This window comes from Xenopus laevis, chromosome 4L, assembly GCF_017654675.1.
Source record: "Xenopus laevis strain J_2021 chromosome 4L, Xenopus_laevis_v10.1, whole genome shotgun sequence".
Lineage (NCBI taxonomy): Eukaryota > Metazoa > Chordata > Amphibia > Anura > Pipidae > Xenopus > Xenopus laevis.
Window position 1 is genome coordinate 69,097,372 of NC_054377.1, and position 27,180 is coordinate 69,124,551.

A 27,180-nucleotide genomic window follows, 5' to 3' on the forward strand; every position below is an offset into this window, starting at 1 on the left:
AAATTGTGCTTTTTTTATGAATAAATAAGATCAAAACAAGAATCAGATAAATTCAGATTCTGATAAATAACTCCCTGAGTGTAGAATTAATTATCTCCTTTGAATTACTATCCACACAAGTGGACCCAACCCAAATTTGACCCATGAATTAAGAAACACACAATATACAGGGTATCAGCTGGGAATAACAGAGCAAAGGAGTTGTTATGGCAGGGTTTCCCTGGGTTAGGCCATTTGGGAAGTTCCCAGAGTCTGTTTAAGCTGAAAAGCAGAAGTAAATGAGCAGAAGAAGCAGAGGAGAGAGGAGGAGTTACACACAATGCTTATTGCTGGGAGGAAGAGGAAGGCTCAGAGTTTCAGAGGAGTGCGGGTGTGAGCAGGTCAGTACTGTGACAGTCACATTTGTATCGCTTGTAACAACCATTTATACTAACATTTTCCCCTTTATCATGGCATTGTATTTAAACAGGAGTTGTGTATAGATTGTGCTAAAATCACTGCGACCCCGATATCTTTTTAATTTGTTTTAACATTTGTTCTTAGGAACATGCTTCACAAGTAACTTGTTGTGAATAAAAGCATCCCATTGTTTCCTATGGGCAGTGTCAGAGCAGCCGTCTGCAGTGTGACTGGCTCAGCAATAAGTCTCTGGTGTGGATATTTTAGGAAATGTTGGTGTGTATGTATTCATTAGATCGTTTACAGTTATGTACTAAACATTACAGATCATGTTGAATTGAAATACAGCCCGTAATATGCATTTATTTATTTAAAATGTCTCTGATTTTTGTGATCTGGTAGCTCCTGTATCTATTAACTTCTGTTATTATCACTAGGAGCTGTCCTATTGTCTATGTGTTGCTTATGGATTATTCATAAAGACCTGTTAGATCTGTTAATATGAACAGTACGATCTTCACTTGTTGCTTTATATGTTTTATTTATAATGTCACTGTGTTCAGAAATCAATGAGATTAAAGGGGTGGTTTACCTTTATGTTAACTTTTAGTATGTTATAGAGTGGCTAATGTTAAGTAATTCTTCAATTGGTCTTCATTTTATAGTTTTTGAATTATTTGCCTTCTTTTTCTGACTCTGACCCCCATTTAAAAAACAAATGCTCTGTAAGGCTACAAATGTATTGTTATTGCTACTTTTTATTACTCCTATTTTATTCAGGTCCTCTCCTATTCATATTCCAGTATCCTATTTAAATCAATGTGTGGTTGCTATGGTCATTTGGACCCTAGCAACCAGATTGCTGAAACTGCAAACTGGAGAGCTGCTGAATAAAAAGCTACAAATAATAAAACATCAGAGTCGGACTGGACATGGGGGGGCACCGGGTTACTAATTCTGGCCCCTGTGCAGCCTGAGATCTCCCAGAGGGGTCCAGGATCCTAGCAAGAGAGTGCAATGGTGATCTCTTTGCTAGAAAAGACAACGTTCTGGTTTTAAAAACTGAAATTTGTCTCTTAAAGTTAACAGAAGATGCATTATTGCTGCCACTGGTAACCAGTGGAGCGCTGCTACCTGAGACAAGTTTCTCCACTCTCTCTCATTGGCGCAGCGCCCCTGATGTGCTGCAATTGGGGACAGTCCCACTTTTGACAGCTCAAACCGCAGTCCAGCATTAGTACTGGAAAGTCCCGATTTAGCTGCACTGAAGAGAAAGGTATCTATTTCTCTGCACTGAAGGGGAAAGTCCCTATTTCTCTGCACTGAACAGCCAAAAGAGATACAATGTTTCTAACTTAATTGTCTCTTGGCAAAGAGCTCAGAATAGATATTTGATACATTTGTAACAGTTTTGCCCATTAGGAGAAGTTAGACTCACAGCTTAAAGGGCAATTCACCTTCACTAGTAAAACTATAATAAAACATAAAAACTACAGAAATGTGTTTCATAAACTGGCAAATTTTGTAAAATGGGCATGGTAATTAGGGGGTGCTGGTGCACTCAGACCCTCTCTGCAGCAGACTTAATTTTTTAACCACAGCGTAACTTTTTTTTAGATTTATTATACCCCAAAGCTGCTAAAAATCTGAAAATACTGCAGCTAAAATCTGTTGCGGTCATGTAGAAGTCAATGGCAGATGTCTGTTTTATAATTTGAAGATGTTTCTTGACATTGTGATCAGCGCTGGTTTTTGTACAATAATCAAAAAAAGTTGAGGTTATTGGGCGACAACTTGAGAAAGTCTTACAATTTGAACGCCAAATTAGAAAAAGCAGAATGATTCGAATTTTGTAGAGACTTTTCCCGCACCGACTTTTTCCATCTTATTGTTTGATAAGTTAGGTAAATTCATGGAGGGGAGTTAGGTCAACTTTGTTTTAATTATAAATGGGAAAATTTTAGGTTTTAGTAAATACACCCCCAAGTTTCACCAATGCAGTTACCCATAGCATCCAATTAGATCTTTGCTTTCTTTTTCAGTCTGATGATGTTAATTGATTCCTAAGGATAAATCCACTTTTTGTTTTAGCCCCTATGCTTTGCAGTTGCTCTTCTAAAGTTTTTGACAGGAGCTGCTAAATTTGACTGTAAGATAAATACATATAATATCTGCTCCTAATAATGTTGATACCCTGTGCACATGACACAGTCGGCCAAGGGGGTGGCTATTTGGTGCAGTTATATATCAGTGTGTTTACAGATTTATAGTGCCTATAGTATATCTCCTGCAGAGCTCTAGACCAAGCATGGGCAAGATGGAAGCTTTTTTTAAACCTCCAGCATCCCATCAAAAGTCTTGGACTGGAATGTTGGAAGCTGTATTGAATAAGAAAATACCCTCAGCACAAATCTGTGCTAGAATAAATATTGCTGCCCTCATCCTCTCACTCCAGTTGCATGTGTATTGTAAACATCATCAGCAATAAGTATCCAGTGACATATAGTTGTACTCTAGGACAGTGCTGTCCAATTTCTATGGTACAGAGGGCCGGAATTTTTCTAATCTACATAGTGAAGGGGCAAAAACGGAAGCCAGTGTTAGCCATGCCCTGTTTTTAGACCACACCCACTTTAAACTACACCCATGTTACCGCAAGACCATGTCCATATTAATAGCACACCAAAAAACCAAATGGTTGGTGTTCACTGCAGGGATCAGGGCTGGAACTAGGGGTAGGCAGAGTAGGCAGCTGTCTAGGACACCATCATTGAGGGGTGCACTTTTTTTTCGTTTTTTAATTTAATTTTTTTCAAGTGTTTATTTAATAATTTGTTTCAGTAATCATGGTCACCCAGTTGGGTGGAATCCATCTCCTTCCCCTTCTCCCTCTTGCCGGCAAGTAATAGCTCCTTCTGTGCGGTGTAGCGCGACGTGCGTACATGCGTCAATTACGTCACTGATGTGTTGGGTGACAGAGAGAGGCAGAGAGCTGGCGGCCTGCTTGGTGTGGCTCGCTCTCGCTGCTATCCAAGAAAACACTGGCACTCAAAGGCAAGCAAAAGCAGGGTTATACCCATGCGTATTTATTCTGCAAACGTTTGCAGAATAAATACGCAAGGGTATAAACCTGCTTTTGCTTGCCTTTGAGTGCCAGTGTTTTCTTGGATAGTTTGCTGAGGAGGGTGCCGATCCCCCCAACACCGTGCACCAGGCGCTGAACTGCCGAAGGCCAAGGTGTGCGAGCGGGCTACAACACATTGCATCGCTCTCGCTTCTCTCAGCCTTGCACAGTTGCAATGAACTGAAGACATTCTTTCTATTACTGTAAAGTGTGAAGCTTCCTGCTGGCACAGCCAGGTACAGATTTGGGGGCCATATGTTTGCTGTTGCTGCTGGGCTGGGCGCTGGCACAGGTACATAAATACTTGGGGGCAATATGATGTGATCAGATTTATTTTTGGCTGCTGCTGGCACAGGTAACAATTGGGGGCAATATGATGGCTGCTGTGCTGCTGTATGATGGATGGCTGCTGAGCTTGCTGGTACAGGTATAGGGGGCAGTAATATAAATGAAAAAGTGTTGTACACTTTCTTGCTCTCTTTATTTAAAAATCATCATGATTATGAGGGAAATGGTAATGCAGGACAGGGGGGCACTGATTGAAGCTCTTGACTAGGGTGCCAACTACCTTGTGCCTGCCCTTGCAAGGATGTCACTCATATGTGAAAAAAGCTAAGTCATATAAGACATACCCTTAAATCCATATGCCTCCTCCTCCCCTGTGTATAATACAGTAGCCCAGCATATGAATAATAAACACCTTAGGGGCCGCTAATAGTAATTGCTAACAAACCCCCAGAACAAATACCAAAGTATGACAAACACAGGGAGCATAGGGAAGGCAGAACAGAGTAGGAGACAGGAATCAGGTCTAATATGTACGACATACAGTGACACAGTGCTGGTGCTCCATTAGCATTTTGAATAAAGTGTGAACAGGAGAACAATGTGGCAGTTTCAGTCTGGGTCTCAGGTGGAACAGTACAGGGCTTTAGGATGTGAACAAAAGAGGTGTCACAAGTGTGAACAATACAGGGGATTACAGTGTGAATTTGAGGTTTAAACAATGCAGGGGCCAGTTAATCTCTGTAGTGATACCTTTTAAATTTTACATATGGTAAACAGACACAGCAGGCAGACTTTGATGTGGAGGGCCATATAAAGGGGGGTCGCGGGCCGCCAGTTGGACAGCCCTGCTCTAGGACATAACATAATGACAGAGAACTAAAGCACAGGCAAGGGTCTGAGAAGGAGCAAATGACTTTTGATTTACACCAACATTTGCTGATTTGTATTCATCAATGATGTCATGCAGGGCCGGAATTAGGGGTAGGCAGAGTAGGCATGTGCCTAGGGCGCAAAGCTGGGGGGGCGCCAGGCACGTACCTGCTCTGACGCCTACCCCATTGTCCGGTCCGTCGCTCCCCGACTGCCACACGCATGTGCGCATGCGCACTCGAGCGCATGTACTTTCGCGCATGCACTCCCAAGCACACACGCAGCCGGCGCCATGACCGGCCAGGTTGCCTAGGGCGCCTGGCTGGGTTGGCTCGGCACTGATGTTATGACTCGATGTTTCCCTTGCCTTTTTCCAACTTGCCTTGCACGTGATACATTTCCCTGTGTGCAAAAGGCAGCTGTGCTTTAATTGGAACCTTCTCTTAACTTCTCTAATCCAAATGCAGCTAACGCCTGCAGATAGGAGAATGTATCAGATGAACAGTAAGCAGGAGAAAGGCAGTTAAATGGGCTTGCTACCATGAGTCTGGTCCATTGTTACTACTTGCTCCCAAGAAATTGGCAGGCAGGAAACGAAGAATAAAGATGGACATTCAATAGTCAATATTATCTGTCTCCCAGCCCAGGGCTAGGACTACTGGAAGGAAGTAGTGGCATGTGCCTGGAGCAGGGGTCCCCAACCTTTTACATCCATGAGCTACATTCAAATGTAAAAAGAATTGGGGAGCAACACAAGCATGGAAAAAGCTTCTGTGGTGCCAAATAAGTGCTGTGATTGGCTATTTGGTAGCCCCTATTTGGGCCTAACTGCCTACAGGGGGCTCTGTTTGGCAGTACGCATGGTTTTTATACAACCAAAACTTGTCTCCAAGCCAGTAATTCAAAAATAGGCACCTGATTTGAGGCCACTGGGAGCAACATATAAAGCAATGGTGAGCAACAAGGGTGCATTGAGAAAAGGCTGTTAAACAGTGTCCATAATTATCACCCTATCTGATGTACTAGATACTACTGGCAGCCCAAACTGAAGATCATTTAAAGTGATGTATTGGTTGTACATGTATTTGTTGCCCTAGATGTTCTTGGAACGATGGCGGAATAACTGTTGAAATGAGATATGGTAGATCAAAATGTATTGCTCAGTAAAACAAACCAAGCAATCTAATAAATGTGTTCTTCTTTTATTTGGCAAGAAAAGCCATAAACCTAATAATATGTTCATATCATTTATTATATTTTTTCTTTGGTTTATTCTGTAGTGCTGAATATCTTATTTAGACCATGGAAATTCTGGGGAATGTCTTGGACATAGCACAAACTATCTATGGTCTGTGTGATCAGGCCAGTTCCAACAAAAGGCAATGTTCTCGTCTGAGGAAAAGAATTGAAATCTTGCTGGTGGCTGCTACTAAGATCAAGAAACAGCCAGAGAAGTCCAGTGAGCTTAAGGTTGTTTTGAGGGAGCTGCAGCTCACTTTGAGGAATGCCAAGTCCTGGGTTCTTAAATATTCCAATCAGGGGTGGTGGATGAAAATCCTCAAAGCTAACTGTATAAAGGAAGAGTTTGATCTAATAAATGATCGCCTTAAGGATGCTGCTGATGACATCTCTGTACTGCTTGCTATAGAACATCGGGAAAGCTTTCTCAAATTTTTTGATGAAAACAAAAGGCTAAAACAGAGCCAGAAAGACATCGAAGAAGACATGAGTGAACTAAAAGAACGCCTCAATAGTATGTTTGAATATGCTGTAATGTATATTATTATACCTGAAAAAAGGATACAAAGTAGAATCATCTATGAGAACTTTGTAGAGTATTGTTTTATCAACCTTTTATAAATATATCTTAATGATATGGAACCGTTTTTTCAACTGAAATTTCTAAAAAATGTTAAGGTCTTGTCTACGTCTTGTCTAACGACAACATTTTCTTTTGCTTGTCTTCTCCATCTCTTTTCCTTGGTTTCATTTCATACCTTCACCTTGAAATCAAAAAATGAAGTTTTTTTTTTTGTTTTTTTTTTTTACAGTATTTCAAATATAATGTACTGATGCTCTGAACTGATACAACTGATGTAATTGCTTCAGAAATCCCACTATAGTTAATATAAACAAGCTGCTGTGTAGCCATGGCGGGAGCCTTTCATAGCTGAAAAAAGAGAAAAGGCACAGGTTAAACAGCAGATAATAGATAACTTCTGTAGTATATAATGGGATTCTGCACAGCTTATCTGTTATCTACTGTGTATCCTGTACTTGAATGACTGCCCCCATACATACAAAGCAGCTTGTTTAAGCTATAGTAATGTTTCTGAAGCCAACACATCAGTTTCATCAGTGCATAGCAACAGTATATTATATTGTCTTTCCTTTAAAACACTTTCACTTTTAGGGTAGAACAACACTAATGTTTTCAGCGCGATCCGCCAAGCTGCGACAAACCGTCGGCCTCAAATCGCATGCAACGTAAATAAGGTAAGTGAACGCATTGTCAGATGGTGTCGCAGCGTTGATCCGACGCGTCTCGACTGTCGGATGCAGGCGCAGCATGCAGGATCGCGTCGAAAACGCCTGTGTAGTTCTACCCTAAGATGTTATTGTTTCTTTAAAAGTATATTAGTATTGCTCTTTAAACTCTAACCTGTTCTACCTACTTATGCATCATAAAGGTTGGGAATCATACAGCAGGCAGAATAACTGCTAATAGGCTTTTATTTTGTGCCCACACTACATGTTTCGGGCTGCAAAGGCCTTTGAAGCCCGAAACATGTAGTGTGGGCACAAAATAAAAGCCTATTAGCAGTTATTCTGCCTGCTGTATGATTCCCAACCTTTATGATACATTTATATGATTTGTGGATGCCAGGACGGAGCATCCAGGGAATATCATACAAACTCACAGCTGATGGTGTGCACTTACATTGGACTGTTCTACCTACTTATTTCTCTCGCCCCCTCTTTGACTTCTGGTGTATCCGCTGCATCCAGTAGCATAACAAGAGCGTGCCAAGCCCTCGTACCAAAAAAATAGCTGCTCCCCCCTTCAACTCCCCTCCCCCTCTGCTATAGAGGAAGCAGTCCCCTTGCCGCTGGTAACATCTGAGGTTTCTTTCTGCCAAATTGCCAATGCTAATATTGAATAACTTTTAGATTATTTATTAATTTGTGAAATTTGCATCATGGCATTTGCCGTCTTCTTTCTGTGCTGTATTTTATTTTCTTTCTTTCTTACATTTCTTCTTTTCTTTTTCAGCCATACTAAATTAACTCTGGTTGTAAAATGATACTTGAAGATTATTTTGAAGCTAATATTTAGAGATACACCAAATCCAGGATTTGGCCTTTTTTAGCGTTGGAGAAATCCTTAAAATGACGTGACTTTTTGTCACACAAACAAGGAAGTTAAAACTTTAACCACACAATTAGAGTGAGGTTCTCTTTAACCCATAGTGCCCGAATCTCATAAAAGAATCAAAAAATACTAATAGTGCCAAGTGAGGCCAAAGTTTGAAGCCTTGTCCTTTATATTTTTTTTATTTATTTATTTTTGCCATAAAAAAAGGGCTTTACAATTCTATATTTTGTAAATATTTATAAATGATTGATGGGGGGGGGGGGGAATTACAACTGTTCATCTATTTCTTAGTATGACCTAGAAAAGAAAAAGCTGCTGTTGAATAAATATTCCAAGCAGTAGTTCAGCTATTTCTGGTGGGCATATGGAGCACTTTCCTGTTATATACAGTCCTAGGGACATCTACCATGGAGCAATTCAGCCAAACAAGTTTTCCATTTTTGGGCTAATTATGGGAGTTGCAGCTCTAAAAGATCTGCTGGGCCAAGGGTTGGAAACTCTGGTTTTGTGACTGTGCTGTGAAATAGCTATTATACTTCTTAATTGTCTGCTGTTTCTGACTGTACACTTTGGCTCACTCAGGTGGTGTTGGGAGTCTGACTAAGGACATCAGTCATGTGGCGGAAACGGTGGAAGATACAAATTCTGGAGTAAAGAACATACTCAATCAAGTTGAAGAAATAAAGTCCTTGTGTAAGTATTTTATAATGCTGCACTGCTACTCTGTGCCATGTATTGTACCATCCCAACAGACACCAAAGTATAATCGGCTATGTTTAGCTTTAGAATTTTCTCCAAGAATTTCAAAATGCTGTTGAACCAGTTGTTGGCTCCCATCTGACCATAATGGCCTCCGGGAACTGTCAGGCTAAGGCTGCGTCGGTGCGCTAATGTAGTCCTTGCCTGACTAGATTTTCAAATCTGCAGATAAGCTATTAGCCTGATTTTCATCCAGATATTGATTGGACGGGTTCTCTTATGAGCCCCATACACCTGCCAATACAGAACAATTTGGCGATCATAAGGTTAATGCCAGATGTGGAAGATTTCTGGCCTGAGGAAAAACGTAGGCTGAGAATTTGCCCCTTCGATGTCATCAGCCGTCTTCTTTGCCTGCACCTGAACTTACACACCTACACCCAAGTGTAGACACATGATGTATTTCAATGCCGAAATGCAAAAGTTTTCATTTCTGAGCCAAAATCCACCACAAGTGCCTGACACAATGGTTCTGGGGTATAGGCAAGGAGAAAGACTGATGGTAGGGTAGGGGCTTCTTGTCTGCCTGCATTTTTTTCCACAGGCTGAGAGCAGCCTGGATTTGTGGCATGAACTACAAGGCCCAGGCCTGCATAAATAAAGGGGTGGCAAACCGTCCAGCCACTTGATTCCGGAGCACTAGCGCCTAGTCTCTAGTGCTTCTGTACAAAGAAAGGATGCGCGCAATCCTATGAGAGGGTGACAGAGGACGCCAGCCCCGGGCACCCTCAGGGTAAATCTAGCTGAGAATCCAACATGTTTGACATTAGCCTAAGTTGTTTCCTTTGCCTTAATAAACTTTTTTTATATTGGGTTCTCTGCTAATTAAAGGAACAATAACATCAATAAATTAAATTGTTTTAAAGTAATAGAAATATAATGCAGTGTTGCCCTGCGTTGGTAAAACCGTTGTGTTTGCTTCAGAAACACTACTATTGTTTATATGAATAAGCTGCTGTGTAGCAATGGGTGCAGTCATTCAAAGGCAAAAAGGCTCAGGTTACACAGCAGATAAGCTCTGTAGAACATAATGGTGTTATCAGTTATCCACTATTTAACCTGTGTCATATAGCCGTTTTTCAATTTCCACCATTGCTACTCAGCAGCTTGTTTATATGAACTATAGTAGTGTTTCTGAAGCAAACACATCAGTTTTACCAGTGCAGGGCAACACTACATGATATTTCCATTAATTTAAAACACTTTAATTTTTTGGTGTTACTGTTTACCTTTAAGCCTGTTAAGGGCTCATATGGATATAACAGGATATAATACACAAAAGCCATGAATATCTTGTAAATTATATCCTTATAAACGGTGAGTTCTGATGTCATCAGTTATAAACGGTGAGTTCTGATGTCATTTCTGTCACATGACTCACTAAAATTTGAGTATTATAATAAATAAAGTACCCCCAGCTGTAAAATATGAGGATATTAGAAGTTACCTCGGAGTTCCATGACCTTTATAAAAACACTCGGCCTTCAGCCTCGTGTTTTTATATGGTCATGGAACTCCTCGGTAACTTATAATATCCTTATATTTTACAATAGGGGGTACTTTATTCACTATATAAACAATGAATGTCAGATAATATCTCAGCCAATCGATTGCTATATTACAAGCTAGTATCATTAAGACTGAAACTCGGCATGCTGAAAAACACAAGCGAGAATCAGCTCATATTCTGGAATCAGCCACTTACCTTGTCTGCACTCGCAATGATTTCAGGTGCAGGCAAGGTATGGGGCTGATTCCAGCATAGAGGATGGTTCTTAACCTGTGTTTTTGGGCAGGTTGAGTTTCAGCCCCATGTGGCATGAGCCTAAGGATAATGTCAGACAAGGCTTCTTTCTCGGCTGGCAGAGAGAATGTGATTCACACTCCAAACTCAGTGCATTTTCTATCTGAAATCTGACTAGTCTTTGCAGTGACAGGTGGATTTTAGATGGATTACATACAGGTATGCACACTGGGTGGTAGGGGGCAGAATCAACATTTTTTTTCTTCCAACAGAGAAAATACCATGAAAATGTCATGTCTATCATTAGTCTAAAGATTGAATCTGAGCAAAACAGAACTGCTATTTTTTGAGGAAAATTATTCTTCACTATTTAATTAAACTTCCATATGCAATTTTTTCATTTATTTATAAATACTACTCTACTTATATGACAAGTTGTTTCCAAGTATAAATGCAACTTTATTTTATATCAGTGTATTTTAAAGGTTAGTTCACCTTTGAGTTAACTTTTAGTATGTTGACTAATTCTAAGCAACTTTTCATTTGGCCTTTGTTTTTTTTATAATTTTTTTAGTTGCCTTCTTTTCAGCTTTCAAGTGGGGAAACCCATCTAAAAAACATTAAAGCAATAAATGCAGGGGCATAACTACCGGCCGGGGGAACAGGGGGTGCAAATGGGCCAGGGCCAGCATCCCCGCAGGGCCCCCCGGGAAGATCGTGCGCGCTGCAGCCGGCTGGAGTCGGCTGCAGGCGCAGAGATACATCGCGCAGACGAGGGTGGGGGCGGGCCCGTCTGCACGGCCCACACCAGGGCCCGCCCCCACCAAGTTACATTACTGAACAAATGTATTGTTAGTGCTGCTTTTTATTACTCATCTTCATATTCAGGTGCTTTCCTATTTTTTATTCAAATCAATGCATGGTTGCTAGGGTAATTTGGACCCAGATTGCTGACATTGCAAACTGGAGAGAGGCTGAATAAAAAACCACAAATAATAAAAAATGAAAACCAGTTGCAAATTCTCAGTGTATAACTCTCTACATCACACTAAAAATTAATTTAAAGACGAACAACCCCTTTCAGCAAACTGCTTGTCAGGGTCCAAATTACCCTAGCAACTAGGAGGGGCCTCAATAGAAAGATGAGTAATGCAAACTAGCAATAACTACAAATTTGTGGCTTTACAGAACATTTGTTTTTTACATTTGCAAGCTACGGCTAAGAAGGGAAATAATTAAAAACGATAAAAAAAATAGTGACGGCCAGTTGAAAAGTTGCTTAGAATTGGCCATTCTATAACATATTAATAGTTTAAAGATGAACCACCCCTTTAAAGCATCAGTTAGATTAAAAGTGTTTACATCTAAAGTAATAAATAAAAGTTATAAGGTCGAGACTAATGAATTAAACATACATAATGTTTTTTAGTATCTTCAGGAACAAGAACTCCACGGCTTTGCACAGAGATAAAGTCTGAGGATCTGATATGGGGAGCTCTTGTGATGGAGAAGCCTAACTTTGACCTGTATAGAGGACAGTACTATAAGAGTCCAGTGGCTATAAAGGTTTTGAAGGGACAGCCCTTGGAAAATGTTGAGTAAGTTACTTTCTGCATGTGAAGGGGAGCTTTATTCCTCTGGACTATTACAGGGACATCCTGCTTTTTAAGCGACATACCTGTAAAATACAAATACAGAGCCAACAATTCTACCATCTACCCCACATAACTTAATCTTCAGGAAATTGTAGCATGACTTTAAAATAGACAGGAGGCTGCAATGCTTTTTAGCAATGCCTCCTGTCTGGCACTGCCAGGGTGCTTTTGTAAAAGGACAACAATCCCTTGTTTTTTCCGAGAGAGATGAAAGGGGTAATTTGCAACCTCCAAAGCAGTGTGCAGAATGCAACAAATTGTGTTTGTAGTTTAGCAGCACTGTAGTCTAGAGTTGCCATCTGTCTGGTTTTGAACCGGACAGGCTGGTTTTCAAGAGAGCTCCCTGGGTCTGCCCAATTTTCCTAATTTGAAAACTGGGCAGGATTTCTTAAGATTGCCATGTCATAACTCCACCCATCGGTGTCACAGACCCACCCTTGCAACATCATCATCCCGCCCAAAGTTACTGGCAGGGAAAAGTGGCAACCCATACCTCTTAACTGTCCCGTTTTCAGTGGGACAGTCCCGCTTTTGACTGCTCAACCCGCAGTCCGGCATTTGTACTGAAATGTCCCAACTTTCTCTGCACTGAACAGCCAGAAAAAGAAACACAGTTTCTAACTTAATTGGCTGTTGGCTGAGAGCCCAGAACGGCCACCAGATGCAACTAAGATACTTTGTAACAATTTTGAGATAAGCAAATAAGTAATTGTTACAATTTAGAGAAGGAGGTCCCTTGGGAAAAGTTACTCACTTTAACAAAACTGTAATAACTGGGAAAAAAACAGAAATTTGTTTATATTTTTATAACCTGACAAATTTTGTAAAATGAACATGGTAATTAGGGTGTGTGGTCGAAAAAAATTCCGCCACTCTAAGCACGCCAACTTTTTTTGTCCATCTTTTTATTTCTAAAATGTTGGGAGGTATGCTACTCTATTCATGTATCCCCCAAACTTGGTCATCATTCAGATGCACATGGAGTGGCAATTCCCTGACTGAGCCCCCTGACACTGCACTGTGCATCTCGTGCCTGATTCTCTTTTATCTGGTGTACAGTGCACAGCATGGCCATTACCCCAGGCATAAGTGCTCTGTGCATGAGCACCAGGGGGTCGCCCTCTTGCACTTCTGTCTGGGAAAAAATAAATGAGCCCTGAAGTCTTTCTTTAATTAAATATTAATTTATCTAGTACAAAAAAAAGAATAAAAAAAAAGGACAGCATATATTTTAGCTTGGAGTAATGACTGATTTATTAGGTATAGTGGAAAAGTTTAAAACTAAATGGAAATGTAAAAGCAGTTTGTTTCTCCTTCCATGGAAATTATGACTGCTACAATTAAAGTTATGCCGATTTATATAGCTCCATTTATGCTGATTTATATGTAAACAGATAACTGATTTAGTATTCCATTCCCGTTATGTAGTAGGCTTTATGTTTTCTTTTAAGCATATCATAGACTTAGAATATTACTGTTATAATGCAGGCAGCAAGCAAAATATTGCTTCCTTATTATATACTGATTTGTCCTTGTTTTCTTCCTCTAGAAAAATCAGAGAAATATTTAATTTGGAGATAAAGACAATGAAAAAATATGAATGCGTGAATATTATACGTGTATTTGGCATATGTATAGACAAAGCAAGTAAGTACAGATCAGTTTTATTTGTATGTTTTGTGCCTTCGTTTGGGCTGGAATGCTCCATTCTAAGTTATTGCTACGTTTTTCTAATTTCTTCCAGCATCTTTGGTGCGGCTCTTGTTCATTCTTACAATTTTATCTTTCCCTTGCCTTTGTATTAGAGAGTGAGCCTTACTACTGTATGGTGACTGAGTTCTGTGAAAAGGGGACTCTCAGAGAGCTGCTGAGCAGAGAGAAGAACCTCCCCTGGAATCGGCGTATTCACATGACATTGGATGCTGCAAGAGCATTGTACAGGTGTGGTCCTAGAAAATGAAGCTGAAGGACAAGGAAATCCCCTGATAAAGCTATAGGGGCAGAAGATAAACTAATTTTTACTTATCTCTAGCGCTGATGGTTTTTTCCAAATAAACCATGGTTTCCCTGACCACTGACCTGCACATTTAAGATCTTCCCATCCATGCACATAATGACAAAGATAGAGCCTCCTCCGCTCACGTGTTTAGCGCTCGTGTATTTCTCAGCTTACAAGCAGTGGGGCATTCACACAATATATTAGTCGTGAAGTATTTGGAATAAATATGGCGACCTCAACAAGCAATGCAGACACAGATTCTTAAGAAAGTAAGTGAACTAGGAGCCAAACAACTTAGTGGTTGAGAAGGGTAGGTAGGTAGTGTACAATTAACAGCACTGGTGTATCTGAGGGTTTCCTTGTCCTTTAACTAGAAATTACATTTAGGGGGTTATTTATTAAAGGTCGAGTTTGTGAAGTTTTTTCTACCTCAAATAAACTCACAACTCGAATGTTTGCTTACTTATGGAAAAAACCAGTGGCGGAACTACCGTGGGAGCAGGGGGTGCAAGCACTGGTTACGGCACTGGAAAAAACCCTAATGTAATCAGGGCGAAAACTCGAATACTTGAATTGATTTAGTTATCAGCGAAAAAAACTCAAATAGCTCTAACTGACCGAGTTTTTGAGCGCAAACCATCGAAAACCCCCAAAACTGGGCTCCTTTTATGAAGCCAATGGTTCAGATTTGCTACAATAGTGTACACCTGCAAATACATAAGAGAAAAGAAGAGACCAATTCCACAAGTTGTAATGCATTATCCAAATAACACAAAATACAATATTTATTATGAATTAATTAGCCAGAAAAAAATAGACTAAGCCATAAAAACAAAGCGATCTCTCTTAAAAAGGACCCACTTATTTGTAAATCAGACATAATCCCATGACAATAAACAACTTCATGAATTACCTTAGAAATCAATTAAAGTTCATATTTTAAATATCTCAACAAGCTTTAGTAGTTTTGAAGGGATGTCTCTGGTCAGACCAGTTGTCTCCACTTTAAAATTCTGCACATTGTTGTAATCTGCATTTTATATCCAACTGAAAGAGCCAAGAAAACGGTGTCCTTCAAACAGACTGTCTTTTTTTCTTGGCACTTTCCATTGGTTATAAAAAGCTGATTACAACATTGTACAGATTTTCCAAGTGGAGAAAACTGGTCTGACCAAATAATATGCATTAGGTTTTGAGCTTTCCAAAGAAGTCGACCAATGAGCTTCTGTGGTAGTCAACTGACCAGGCTTGGACTGGGAGTCAAAATAGGCCCTGCCATTCCAAGTACACAGAGGCCCAAACTGCCCCCTACCAGCCCAAATAGCCCCCTACCAGCCCACTATATGGTAACTTTCTATGGAACCATACAGCAGCCCCTCTGGCATTTGCTGACCATACTTTTTATCCAAATAAGGTAGGACAGGATTGATAGAGTGTATTAAAAATGTCTTACCAGAGGCCCCACACAAGGAGCAATGGTTGCGGTTGGTCAAATGATAGCTCTTGGTGTAACCCCAGCAATTGTGTGCTGGTCCATGTCTGGATTTATGTGAGAAAACCTGGATAACTGTGTACACATGATGAAATTGGGGATAGAAAACAACCAATCAGGTGTCTGCTTTCAGTATTCTAATTGCATTGACTTTGTTACGGGTATATTCTGTGCGTTAGTTGTTCAAATAAAACAAACAGAGTATATCAAAAAAATCTTGCCTTTAACCTAAATTCCTTCTTATTGTTACCCAGGTTACACCAGACAGAGACAAAACCTATGCTTCATGGGAGCCTGAGCAGTTCAAAGTTCTTGGTAGATGGCACTTATTGCCTTAAGGTATTGGATATTTGTTTCTCCTTCTCCCCCACTTTTTTGAACACCGCTCCCCCCCAATTAAAACTAAGAAAGATGATATATTACCATAATTCCAGAACACATAATCTATAGCTTAAAGAATAAGTGAACCCTTTTTTTTTCTCTAAAACTACTCTAGACAGCCCTGAGTATGATATACCTTTCTCTCTGCTTTGGGTATTATTTAGTGAGTCCCTATTAGAGACAGCGCAACTGCAGCTTTAGTTTACTTCCTTGTCTATCAAGAAGCTCCATCTCCACTTTTCATTTCTGAGATCTCCTTCTCTCTTTGGGGCAGATTTACTAAAAGGCGAAGTGGCTAACGCCAGCGACTTTTCGCCTGCGTTACCACTCGTGACAACGCTAGCAAAAGAGACTGGTGCCAGCGGACATTCACACTCTATCGCCAGGTGACTTTTCGCTCTGGCGAACGGACGCTACTCTACAAATTCACTAAAATGTGGATTTTACTAAACGTTACCTCTTTCGCCAGAGTTGCCTTTGCACCTCCGACCAGGCGAAGTGCATTAAAGTAGCTAGATCTTCCTCAATCTTCTGTCACATTATATTCTGTGAGGCAAAAATGCATCAAAGTCCAAAAGATGCTGGCATCTTTTAGTTTTTTCAGCCTGATTGCCTGCAAAAGACAAAGTTTTTTTGGGTAACCAGTTTTCCCCATACATTTGCAAACATATGGAACATTAATTTTACAGTGGGCACATGTGTAGGGCATTAGAATAACTCTATTGCCTTTATTAAGGTTCCCTGGACATGTGTTTTTACAAGTGTAATTTGTAAGCATACGCACCAACATATAACATAAAGACGTCCATACAACTTTAAATTTCCCACCCTATGCAAATCCACCTGAGCGCAAGATCCCTAGCGAAGTTTCACTAGGCAGAAATGAACGCTATTGCATCTTCACTATCAAACGCTTGCATTGCCGAAGTACGCTAGAGAAAAGTTATGTAAATAAGCATTGCCTGAGCACATTTGTGCCTGGCCAAGTGTAGCGATGGTTGTGAAATGTAGCGATGGTTGCGACAATTAGTAAATCTGCCCTTTGACTGTGAGAGAAGCAGTTTTATTTGATCAACATGATACATGCTTCTGCCTTTTCCCTATGTTTCAACAGTTAGTTGTATGTTTTAATGATTTACTGAAGTAAATCATTAAAATGATTAAATTGCTTATATAAATGTATTTGTCATACTTTTTTACTTTTAGCTATCTGGATTTGAACTATCAAAGACAGAGTCCTCCATGAGAAGACAACCTAATGTTGAGAAGCAAAAACAAAACATAGAATGGTCGTACATTGCCCCTGAAACAATGCAGAATATCAACGCTTACGATAAACATAGTGAGATTTACAGGTCAGTGACTATGGAAACAAACAGTGTACTTCAGACTATTACATGGTTTAAAAAGGAAATATTAAGATTTTGCAACATTATAATTAATCATCCACTGTGCTTCCAGCTGACGATAATGGAAAGTTAACCAGTGATTTTTCCAAAGGAGAAATGAAAGCACTCCACAGAATCTTAAATCTATAGTCACACGTTGCCTTCTCCTCTAATCCCCAATTTGTATGTATCATAGTGGTGGGTAGTGTTTAATATTGCGGCCTAAACCGTGGTATATACTGTTGTATATAATTAACTAAAGAATAATAGTTTTCCTTTTATACAGTGTGGTGTAACTTGTATGATTTCCTTAATAGGAAACCGACGAGGATTCTCTAATAATAAAGTGCAGTGCTAATAAGTGAATAACCCAAAATTAATTATAAACTTAAGTACAATTTAATTATTGCTTATTATACAAGTTCATCCCCATCAACTAGGATCACAATTCATCCATATCAAGTGCAGTGCAATAAATACTCATATAATAAAAAATCCCCAGTTAAAAATACAAATGGTAGTAGGAGAATAAATAAATCAATGTGACCAGCACCAATATGAGATGCAATTATTACCACTTGCTCCAGTTCATGAAAATAGATTGGAAAATGGAAAAGAAAGAGGTGAAGTTGTCCTAAAGTTTAACTACCTGTATTTTTTCTATCAATGGACATCACAAAGCAAAGGCAGGCAGGATAACCATGACTGTGGTCTCAAATGTTAACACTAATCTATGCTCGAATGAGAGACTGTCTAGAGCTAAAAAAACACAAATCAGAGCCCCTTGTAAATTCAGTGCAGTAAGGAGAAGGATTAGAGCTGAGCAATGGGTTATAAAAAAAGCCCCCCCACAAGACTGGTTTCAAAGCTCAGTCTTGTAATTTGAATAATAAAATAATTCCTTAGAACAGTTAAAAATAGCACCAAGAAAAAAACACTGACGCGCATTTCGCAATTGTGCTTTGTCAAGGCGAATGGCAAGCCGCGTGTCAGTAATGACGCTCCTTCCCTATCGCAGAATTCTTTTCCTCTGTATATTTTACTTCACGCCCATTCTGACGTGAATTTTAATATATTTCATACAATATATATTTATATAAAATAATCTATTAGAACACTTTTTACAAGAAATAGTTGATGGCAGCTTTTTGATTTTTATATATATTGATTTATATATACAATAAAGTTTTCCTCATGAGACCGTAAAATAGATTTTTTCAGGCTTAATAAGAGGCACAGGGTATATACCTAATAAATAAATATAGATGGGACAGGGTTCTTAAATCCAGGTCTGTCCTTTAAAGATAAGTCTGCCCGTGTATAGTGAAGGGGAGGCACCCTCAGGCCTGCCACGTCAGAATGGGCGTGAAGTAAAATATACAGAGGAAAAGAATCCCGCGATAGGGAAGGAGCGTCATTACTGATGTTCCGACGTCCTAAGTGACGCACATGCGGAAGTACTTTAAAAAGAACATTTTGCATGCGGCTTGCCATTCGCCTTGACAAAGCACAATTGCGAAACGCGCGTCGACGTTTTTTTCTTGGTGCCCGGTCTATTTTTTTTATATATATATCTCAAGGATCCTTGAGAAAAGTCCCAAGGAGGGACCGAAACGTCGGATTAACATGTAACATTATATAGTGAATAAAGTGCCCCCTTTTGTAAAATATAGGGATATTATAAGTTACCGAGGAGTTTCATGACCATATAAAAACACGAGGCCGACGGCCGAGTGTTTTTATACAGGTCATGGAACTCCGAGGTAACTTCTAATATCCTCATATTTTACAACTGGGGGTACTTTATTTATTATAATACACAAATTTCAATGAGTCATGTGACAGAAATGACATCAGAACTCACCGTTTATAACTGATGACATCAGAACTCACCGTTTATAAGGATATAATTTACAGGATATTCATGGCTTTTGTGTATTATATGAAAATAAATCACTTTTTCACTTCAACTACAGTGTGTGCTGATCCTCCATTTGCTATTTACCTCATCTTTGATCGTGCACCATTGGCTTCGCATTGTTTTGAGTGCTGGTACTGTCGAACACTTTATTGATTATATATATATATATATTCTAGTTGATGGGGATGAACTTGTATAATAAGCAATAATTAAATTGTACACCTTAAGTTTATAATTAATTTTGGGTTATTCACTTATTAGCACTGCACTTTATTATTAGAGAATCCTCGTCGGTTTCCTATTAAGGAAATCATACAAGTTACACCACACTGTATATAGGGAATCTATTATTCTTTAGTTAATTATATACAACAGTATATACCACGGTTTAGGCCGCAATATAAAACACTAATCCCCAATTTGTATGTATCATAGTGGTGGGTAGAGGAGAAGGTAACGTGTGACTATAGATTTAAGATAAGTTTATGTGGGGTGCTTTAATTTCCCCTTTGGAAAAATCCGATTATAAATAGGGAATTGGGAGTACTGATTTGCTCTGCTATTACGATAATGGAAAGTTTCCAGCTGCAAATAACTGGTGTTTGATCCACAATTAATTTTTTAGAAGTGGGTAATAAAACATAAGATATAACATAAGTAAGGGTTTTATTACATGCCTTTCAACGCGTGTCCTTTAAGGTACTAGTGGGCCCAGGGCAAAGATGTGTACCTGTCTAATTAAATAACTCCAGAATTACTTACATTTTTGTTACTCTGCAAGATATTATACTGCATATTTTCTGGATATCATAAAGATCAAGCCAAAGCGTGTACTCTCACATACATGCACTAAAATACATCAAGCACTTATCATTTGTATTGTAGTTTTTTTTTTTTTTGTTTAATGCAAATAATCGTTTTAATCTGTTTGTTCTACTTTTTAGCCTGGGAATTGTGTTTTATGAAATTGCAACTGGCAGGATTCCAATACAGGGTAAGGTCTCCTTTCTGCAGCGTTTCATGTTGGTGGAGAATAATAAATCACATTTGATTTCACAACTGTGATATCATAACAGGATACTGAAGGGTTGTAGTCGCAGAAGGATAACTATCTTGTGGCCTTGTCATTCTTCTGATGGGGAACTTTATTATGTTTAAAGGGGTAGTTCACCTTTAAACAACTAGTTGGTTTCAGATAGATCACTAGAAATAATGACTTTTTCCAATGACTTCCTATTTTCTATGTGTGACCGTTTTTCTAATATTGAAGCTTAAATTGTAATTTTTCACCTTCTGAAGTGGCTCTGGGAGGGGGGGTCGCCAACCCTGTAAACTGTTCTAAATGGATACCTTTAGTTGATACATTTGTTATCTCTGTCCCTGCTGAGCAGAATCTCTGGGTTGCATTACAGGCAGCTGTTAGACTTGAGAAAGCTGATGAGTGGTGTAACATGACAGAGTTTAGGTGCATGTATATTCCACCCCTCCCCCCTACCACCACCATATTGCACATTTGATTTAAGCAGCAGAAGGGGCTGGAGAGGGGGAGCCATACAGGAGACCTTGGGACCATCCAGGCCATAACATTAATTGAACCCCTGACCTCATGTTAGCAGTATGCCAGTACTTGGTGTAACCCATGGTTGGTTTTTTTCTGTCTTTTCTAAATATCAAATACATGTACAGGTCTTTCCGGCACAAACCCAAATGACATGTACCAAAATCTAAGTAAAGATATGAAAGAAGGTCTGCCTGCTGACTGCCCATCTGTCCTGTCTGATCTAATTGTACAAAGCACAGGAACTAATCCCACTGAACGACCCTCAGCTGGAGGTATGGAAATATATTAAGTTATAAAGTTATTTTTTTTTAATACTATTATTATACTACATAAATGAGTTTATAAAAATGGATCTCAAACCAATTACAACACTACTATTAACCCAAGTATCCAAAAGATTAATGTAAACCATACTAAATATGTCTTTTCAGGGTTCTGTATAGCATGCTATCCTTTACTGCCTCGCTGTTGTTGCATATGTTAAAGATGATCAAGGCATGTTGAGATAAGCAAATATATAGTATAGTACTGTACTTTAAAAATACCAGTTCTCTAGTAGATTATTGCTTGTGTGTCTTTCATACCTAAGTTACCAGGGGAGCATCTCTGCAATAATCAACCAGTGAGCTGGTATTGTTTCTGATGTTCATTTGTGTATAGGAGGCTTGGGAGAGGACTGTTCCTTTACTGATACTTTATAGTGAGCGGATTTTTGTTTATTTACTGCAATGGCTTACAATATACTTTTTTTCTGCAGTTATTGTGGATTTACTCATGGACTATTTAAACCAACAAGAGGCCAGTGAGGCTGCTGCATTGATCGGCAATATGGGTTTCACTGAAGAAAATTGAGATAAAGGACTGTTCATAAATGTATAAAAGTTGCAGTCAGACATTCAAGGTTCCAGTAATAAAAGCTATTGTCAGAAGGTTTAAAGAAAACCCTCAAACTGAAAAAAAAAAACAACTGTGTTCAGAAATGTCTTAAGTATATGTCCATTATTTCTGGCCTATATTCACTTTTATATGAAAAAAAAACTACTATAAAAAACTAATTAAGAATCTGGCAATAACCCAGAAACTTTACCAGACTCTGGAATACTAGTGAATAAGGTTTCTCACTAACAAGCCAATATGGAATGAGGCTGGTTCCTCTACATGAAACTGCGAATAGAGCAGCACCGACAAACATCCATGATCATGATAAATTTGTAAACTCAGGAAGAATGATTTATACATGCCTAAAATAATAATCATATTAGTTTAATTTTGTACACTTGATTTATATATATATATATGGAATATTGTGCAGTGAGTTTTTATTGTATGCAAGGTGATAAATGAATTTTTTTTTTTTTTTTAAAAAACGCGTTAGTTTGAATAGGAACAGCACCCAATGTTTTATACATAGCAAAATGGGTGGGGGGGGGGCAAGAGTACTAAGGTTTTTTTTATCCCCTACATGGAAGGAGGAATTCAACCTTTCTAGTCAAAGTCAGGGAGCAGGGACCCTGTGAATGAAGTTCGTTATAGGACTTTTGAAATGGCATGTTCTAGATATGTGAGATAGTCATGAATAGCTATAAAGCTCAGCCTGTGCTCCAACAAGGATTGAAAGCAGGAGGTAGCTCTCCCGTAGGCTCTGCTAGCCTAAGTGAAGGGCACAAAACTTGAGGGATTCAATCTATATTCTCCCTGATTCATTTCTGCTGTAAGGGATCTGGACCACATTGACTAGAAATCCTAGAAGGTGAACCATAAACCTACCAAGCTAATCATCCACAGGTGTGACACAGAAATCCTGCTCTGCCTTGAAGTTACTTGACACTGAATATGCACTACCTGGTTTGGCTCTGTGAGCATTAACCCTCTGGTGCATTACACAATAAAAACTGATTTGTTCTGCATGAATCTCTGGTGTCCTTGATTTTATTTTTAAACAACAGGTGTAGTTACACCACAGTTGTAGTTGTACAACACTTCACTCTTCCACTTAGTGACGGCCCATCCTAGGTGAGAGAGTCCAATATAACCTGGGTTCTATCTTTACTAGCGGGGGAAAGCCTGTTTTATCCAAGATAGGGTTACAAATACTTAACCTTACATGAAAAAAATACATTTGAAAAATGTTACATTGCACCAGTGTACAAAATTATCTAGTTGCATAACTGTATGATGATTTATTTCTATATGTACCTTTAATGAATGGCATCCATATTCTTACTGGTTGTGTCTATATGCAGATACAGTTGTAAATGAGACCTATAGTGCCCTTTTTAACATAAGAGAATAATAAAAGGGTACCTATCCCTGGTAATGTTTAATCCATTGGTTGTGTGAACTTACACAGCCAACTGTCTGGGTAGGGTAAACAATAACGTGACAGCTGAAAACTAGGCAGGCTTTTGCCTGGAGCCATTATAACGTGTGATGCCCTACATTTTAACTGGGTAATAATTTCTGTGGAATATGTCTATATCATGACCTGGTTCATTCAGGTTATGGTATATCCATAGTTAAAGTCAAATCAGCTGGACTTGCTGTATATATTTTTCTCTTGAAGACATTGCGTTAGTCATCCAACTGGCTTTCTCAATTCAGTCAATTCTGACTATAGATATAACTCCTGTGGCCTGTGATGTCTGCATACAGTGGGGCATTGTGGGTAACATCTGACAGTATTATGACATCTGTAGATTATGCTGGGATATCCTGCAGCTATGTTGAGGAAATCATTTCCAGGGGAATATTTGCCCTTTCAGTTAAAGTTAGTGGGTCCTCCAATAAACAATGATTTCACCTGTCTTATCTCACTTAAAGATGGGCTAATACAATTTAAGACCATTCACCATCTCTATGTAACTCTCATCCAGCTTAAGCAATTGGGTCGAACTCCTGATGACTCCTGTCCTAGGTGCCAGGAACCAGCAGCCAGGCCCAGACTGGCAATCTGTGGGTTGTGGCAAATGCCAGAGGGGCTGCTATAAGGTGCCATAGAAAGTCAGTATTTAGTGGGCTGATGGGGGCTGTTTGGGCCTCTGTGTACCTGAAATGCCAGGGCCTATTTTAATTCTCAGTCCAAACCTGCCAGCAGCCAACTTCTTCCATTTAATGTGGGAATGTCCACAAATACTTTATTTCTGGACCCAATTCATATATTAACTGATGGATAACCTGGACTTCCCAAGTGTAATAGCACCAACTGTCTGCCTTCTTGGTGTTGTAGAGGTTGTAATCCCTGCCAAATACGCCAGGCTAAGATCCCTCATTTTACTATTTTATGCAAAGGAAAAAGCTGCAATCCAATGGATGGGTAAGTCTTCACCTTCCCTCAGAATTTGGATCCAGCTGGTTAACAATACTGATCTGCTCTTCAAACATATGAAATTAGAGGATCACCCACCAAATTTGACGTCTCTACACTTTCTGATGAGGCCTGAATTAGGGAAGCTTCCTCACACCGCTACACAAGGTAGTCATGCGATTTCTCAACCCAGTGTGGAGCAAACTGTGCCTTAAACTCCCAATGCACAAAGACTGTGTTCAATATGGGCAAAGGCACACAAAACATTGGCTCCGCCCCTCTCAACCTGCGTTTTTTCTGCGGGTACTCTCTTCCACATCTCTGTGTATCTGCACTGAGAACTGCAGCTTCTGTCTGAGAGCACGGATATACAGGCTCGCTCCATGTTTCTACTGTCAAATGGAAGCTGTACTTTTCAGTGCCCTCTTAAAGGAGAAGGAAAGCTACAGAGGCATTTTATTGCCAATAGATTGGCTGCAATAGTGCAAGCTAGAATGCTATATTTATTCTGTAGAATGTTTTACCATACCTGAGTAAAAAGCTCTAGAAACTCTCTGTTTGTTTAGAATAGGAGCTGCAGTATTAATGTGGTGTGACATCACTTCCTGCCTGAGTCTCTCCCTGCTCTGGGCTCAGATTACAGTAGAGAAGGGAGGGGTGGGGGGAGAGGAGCAAACTGAGCATGCTCTTGCCCAGGGCAATGAGGTTTAAGATGAAGGCAGGAAGTCTGATACAGAAGCCCATGAGTACACAATAGAAGGAAAGAAATGCAGTGTTTATTTTGACAGGGGACTCAGAGCAGCATTACTTTGGGGGTTTACTGGTATATTTAGATGGACCTTTCTGATAAGGCTTAATTAGTTTTAACCTTTCCTTCTCCTTTAAGCTCCACTTCTATGTAACTGATTTGGAGTGCCACTGCTCAGTTTGTGTTTAAATTATGTTGTTTTGTGTATTACTCATGGTAAAAATAAGTTTGTACATTTATCTCAAAAGAGTTTGTAGATCCTTTATATCAATGTTTTTATGTTTGATAGGCCCAATGAAAAACACCAGCTTCACATTGCATAATGGGATGAGAAAGGAAAAAATGGGAAAGCATAAAAAGAAAGAAGGGTGAAAAAGGAGGAAAGAAGATATAGATAAAATGGATGAAGTCAGAAGGGGTACTTTCTGAGTGTTTTGAACTATATTGTGAATGTCTTTTAATGCCTTTCTTATGTTGCAGTGAAATACAGGGCATATTTCAAAGACCTTATTTTGCTATTAATAGGTGATTTTCTCATTTTGGTGAAAATTGAGACGCTAGTTTATTCTCTCCTCATATGAACAACATTGGCATCTGTTGTAGTTTCAAGAGTCAAGAGAGAGTTTATTGTCATTTCGTCCATATATGTTTGTACAGTACACAGTGAAACAAAACAACGTTCCTCTAGGACCATGGTGCTACACACAACATACAGTAGATGTAGCGGACAACAGATAAAAAGTGCAAGTGCAAAAATATGCAACTCCTGCAAGACAGGACAGCACAGTGCAGGGACAAGACAGTGCACACTCAGCAGATGTAATATGTTAAGTAAATAATGCTAAACGTCAGACATGATGGGTGTATCAGTGTGACATGACAGTAGTAAGAACATGATAAAGTGCAGATGTGCTCATAGAGAAGAATTATATCCAATGGATATTTATTTATACAATGGCATACAGTGGCTGTGTAACATTGTGGTATATAGTAAGGTCAGATGGAGTGTGTGTGTGAGAGAGATCTGTCCGGTCCCTGAGTATTCAGGAGCCTTATGGCTTGGGGGAAGAAACTGTTACACAGTCTGGTAGTGAGGACCCTAATTCTTCGGTACCTTTTTCCATATGGCAGGAGTGTGAACAGTGAGTGTGAGGGGTGTGTTGGATCAGCCACAATGCTGGTGGCTTAACGGATGCAGCGAGTGTAAATGTCCGTGATGGAAGGAAGAGAGACACCTATGATCTCTGCTGTCTTCACTATCCTCTGTAGGGTCTTGCGCTCCACGACAGTGCAGTTCCCAGCCCAGACAGTGATACAGCTACTCAGGATGCTCTTGATAGTCCCTCTGTAGGAGGTTTTGAGTATGGATAGTGGGAGATGGGATTTCCTCAGCTTGCACAGGAAGTAGAGGCGCTGTTGGGCTTATACAAGGCTGTATGTTATACAAGTCTTAATTTAAAGGAGAACAAAGACAATAATAATTCTCAAATGGCATTCACTTGACTCAGCAACTTGGAACAGTGTTTAGCTTTATTTAAAGGAGAACTAACGCTTAACAAAGAAATAGGGTAGATATACTGCACATTATGTTTGGGGCTTCTGTACCAGCCCAAGGCAACCACAGCCATTTAGCATCAAAGATCTGTGCATTCTAATATGTCCCCTGTAGCTTCCAATCTTCTTTTCTGATGATTCCCACCATATCCTCTGTTCTGCTGTCAGTTACGTGAGCTTATGGACAGACCAAAAAAAGGTGCAGTTGTGGGAGCACTCCAAGGCCAAATAAAAATACAAAGGAAGTGCAGCGATTTGGCCAGGATAGTTACAAACATACAAAAAAGAAAAAATTGATCAACGCACATTTCCTGGTTGACCTGTTTCATAGATTAATTTAGTATCTAAGCGAAAGCATGTATTTTGTAAAACAGAGTTTTTTAAATTGCAAAATTATGATCATAAAATTGATAAGCCACCATACCACGTCAAGGTAAACCCCATATGGTGGTTCTAACTGTCCCCAGAGCACACTGAGTATGTCACAGATACTCCTAACAAGATCCAAGTTGGGGGGCTCCTATGAAGGTCTGTCATTACTGTTATAGAGATGCTGAACAAGGGTTGCCACCGGACAGTTCAGCTGGACAAAACAGGCTATCCAGTTCAAACCATCC

General features: G+C 39.5%; 1 protein-coding gene across 1 annotated transcript; it reads left to right on the forward strand.

Annotated features, from left to right (window-relative positions):
- The first annotated feature begins 266 nt into the window (after positions 1 to 266).
- mlkl.L (mixed lineage kinase domain-like L homeolog) lies at positions 267 to 21,945 on the forward strand. Its single transcript, XM_018258067.2, has 11 exons — positions 267 to 380; positions 5,962 to 6,434; positions 8,640 to 8,750; positions 11,990 to 12,158; positions 13,765 to 13,862; positions 14,021 to 14,156; positions 15,961 to 16,045; positions 17,294 to 17,442; positions 20,341 to 20,390; positions 21,083 to 21,229; positions 21,715 to 21,945. The coding sequence occupies exons 2-11, from the start codon at positions 5,984 to 5,986 to the stop codon at positions 21,807 to 21,809; spliced, it is 1,491 nt and encodes a 496-aa protein (XP_018113556.1). The 5' UTR covers positions 267 to 380; positions 5,962 to 5,983; the 3' UTR covers positions 21,810 to 21,945.
- The last annotated feature ends 5,235 nt before the right edge of the window (positions 21,946 to 27,180 follow it).

What these genes read in the sequence shown, in the direction of transcription:
- mlkl.L (XM_018258067.2), top strand. Translation starts at nt 5,984, where the DNA reads ATGGAAATTCTGGGGAATGTCTTGGACATAGCACAAACTATCTATGGT. An exon ending in GCTGCAAGAGCATTGTACAG is followed by an intron (nt 14,157 to 15,960) that starts GTGTGGTCCTAG and finishes ATTGTTACCCAG; the next exon opens with GTTACACCAGACAGAGACAA. An exon ending in ATGGCACTTATTGCCTTAAG is followed by an intron (nt 16,046 to 17,293) that starts GTATTGGATATT and finishes TTTTACTTTTAG; the next exon opens with CTATCTGGATTTGAACTATC.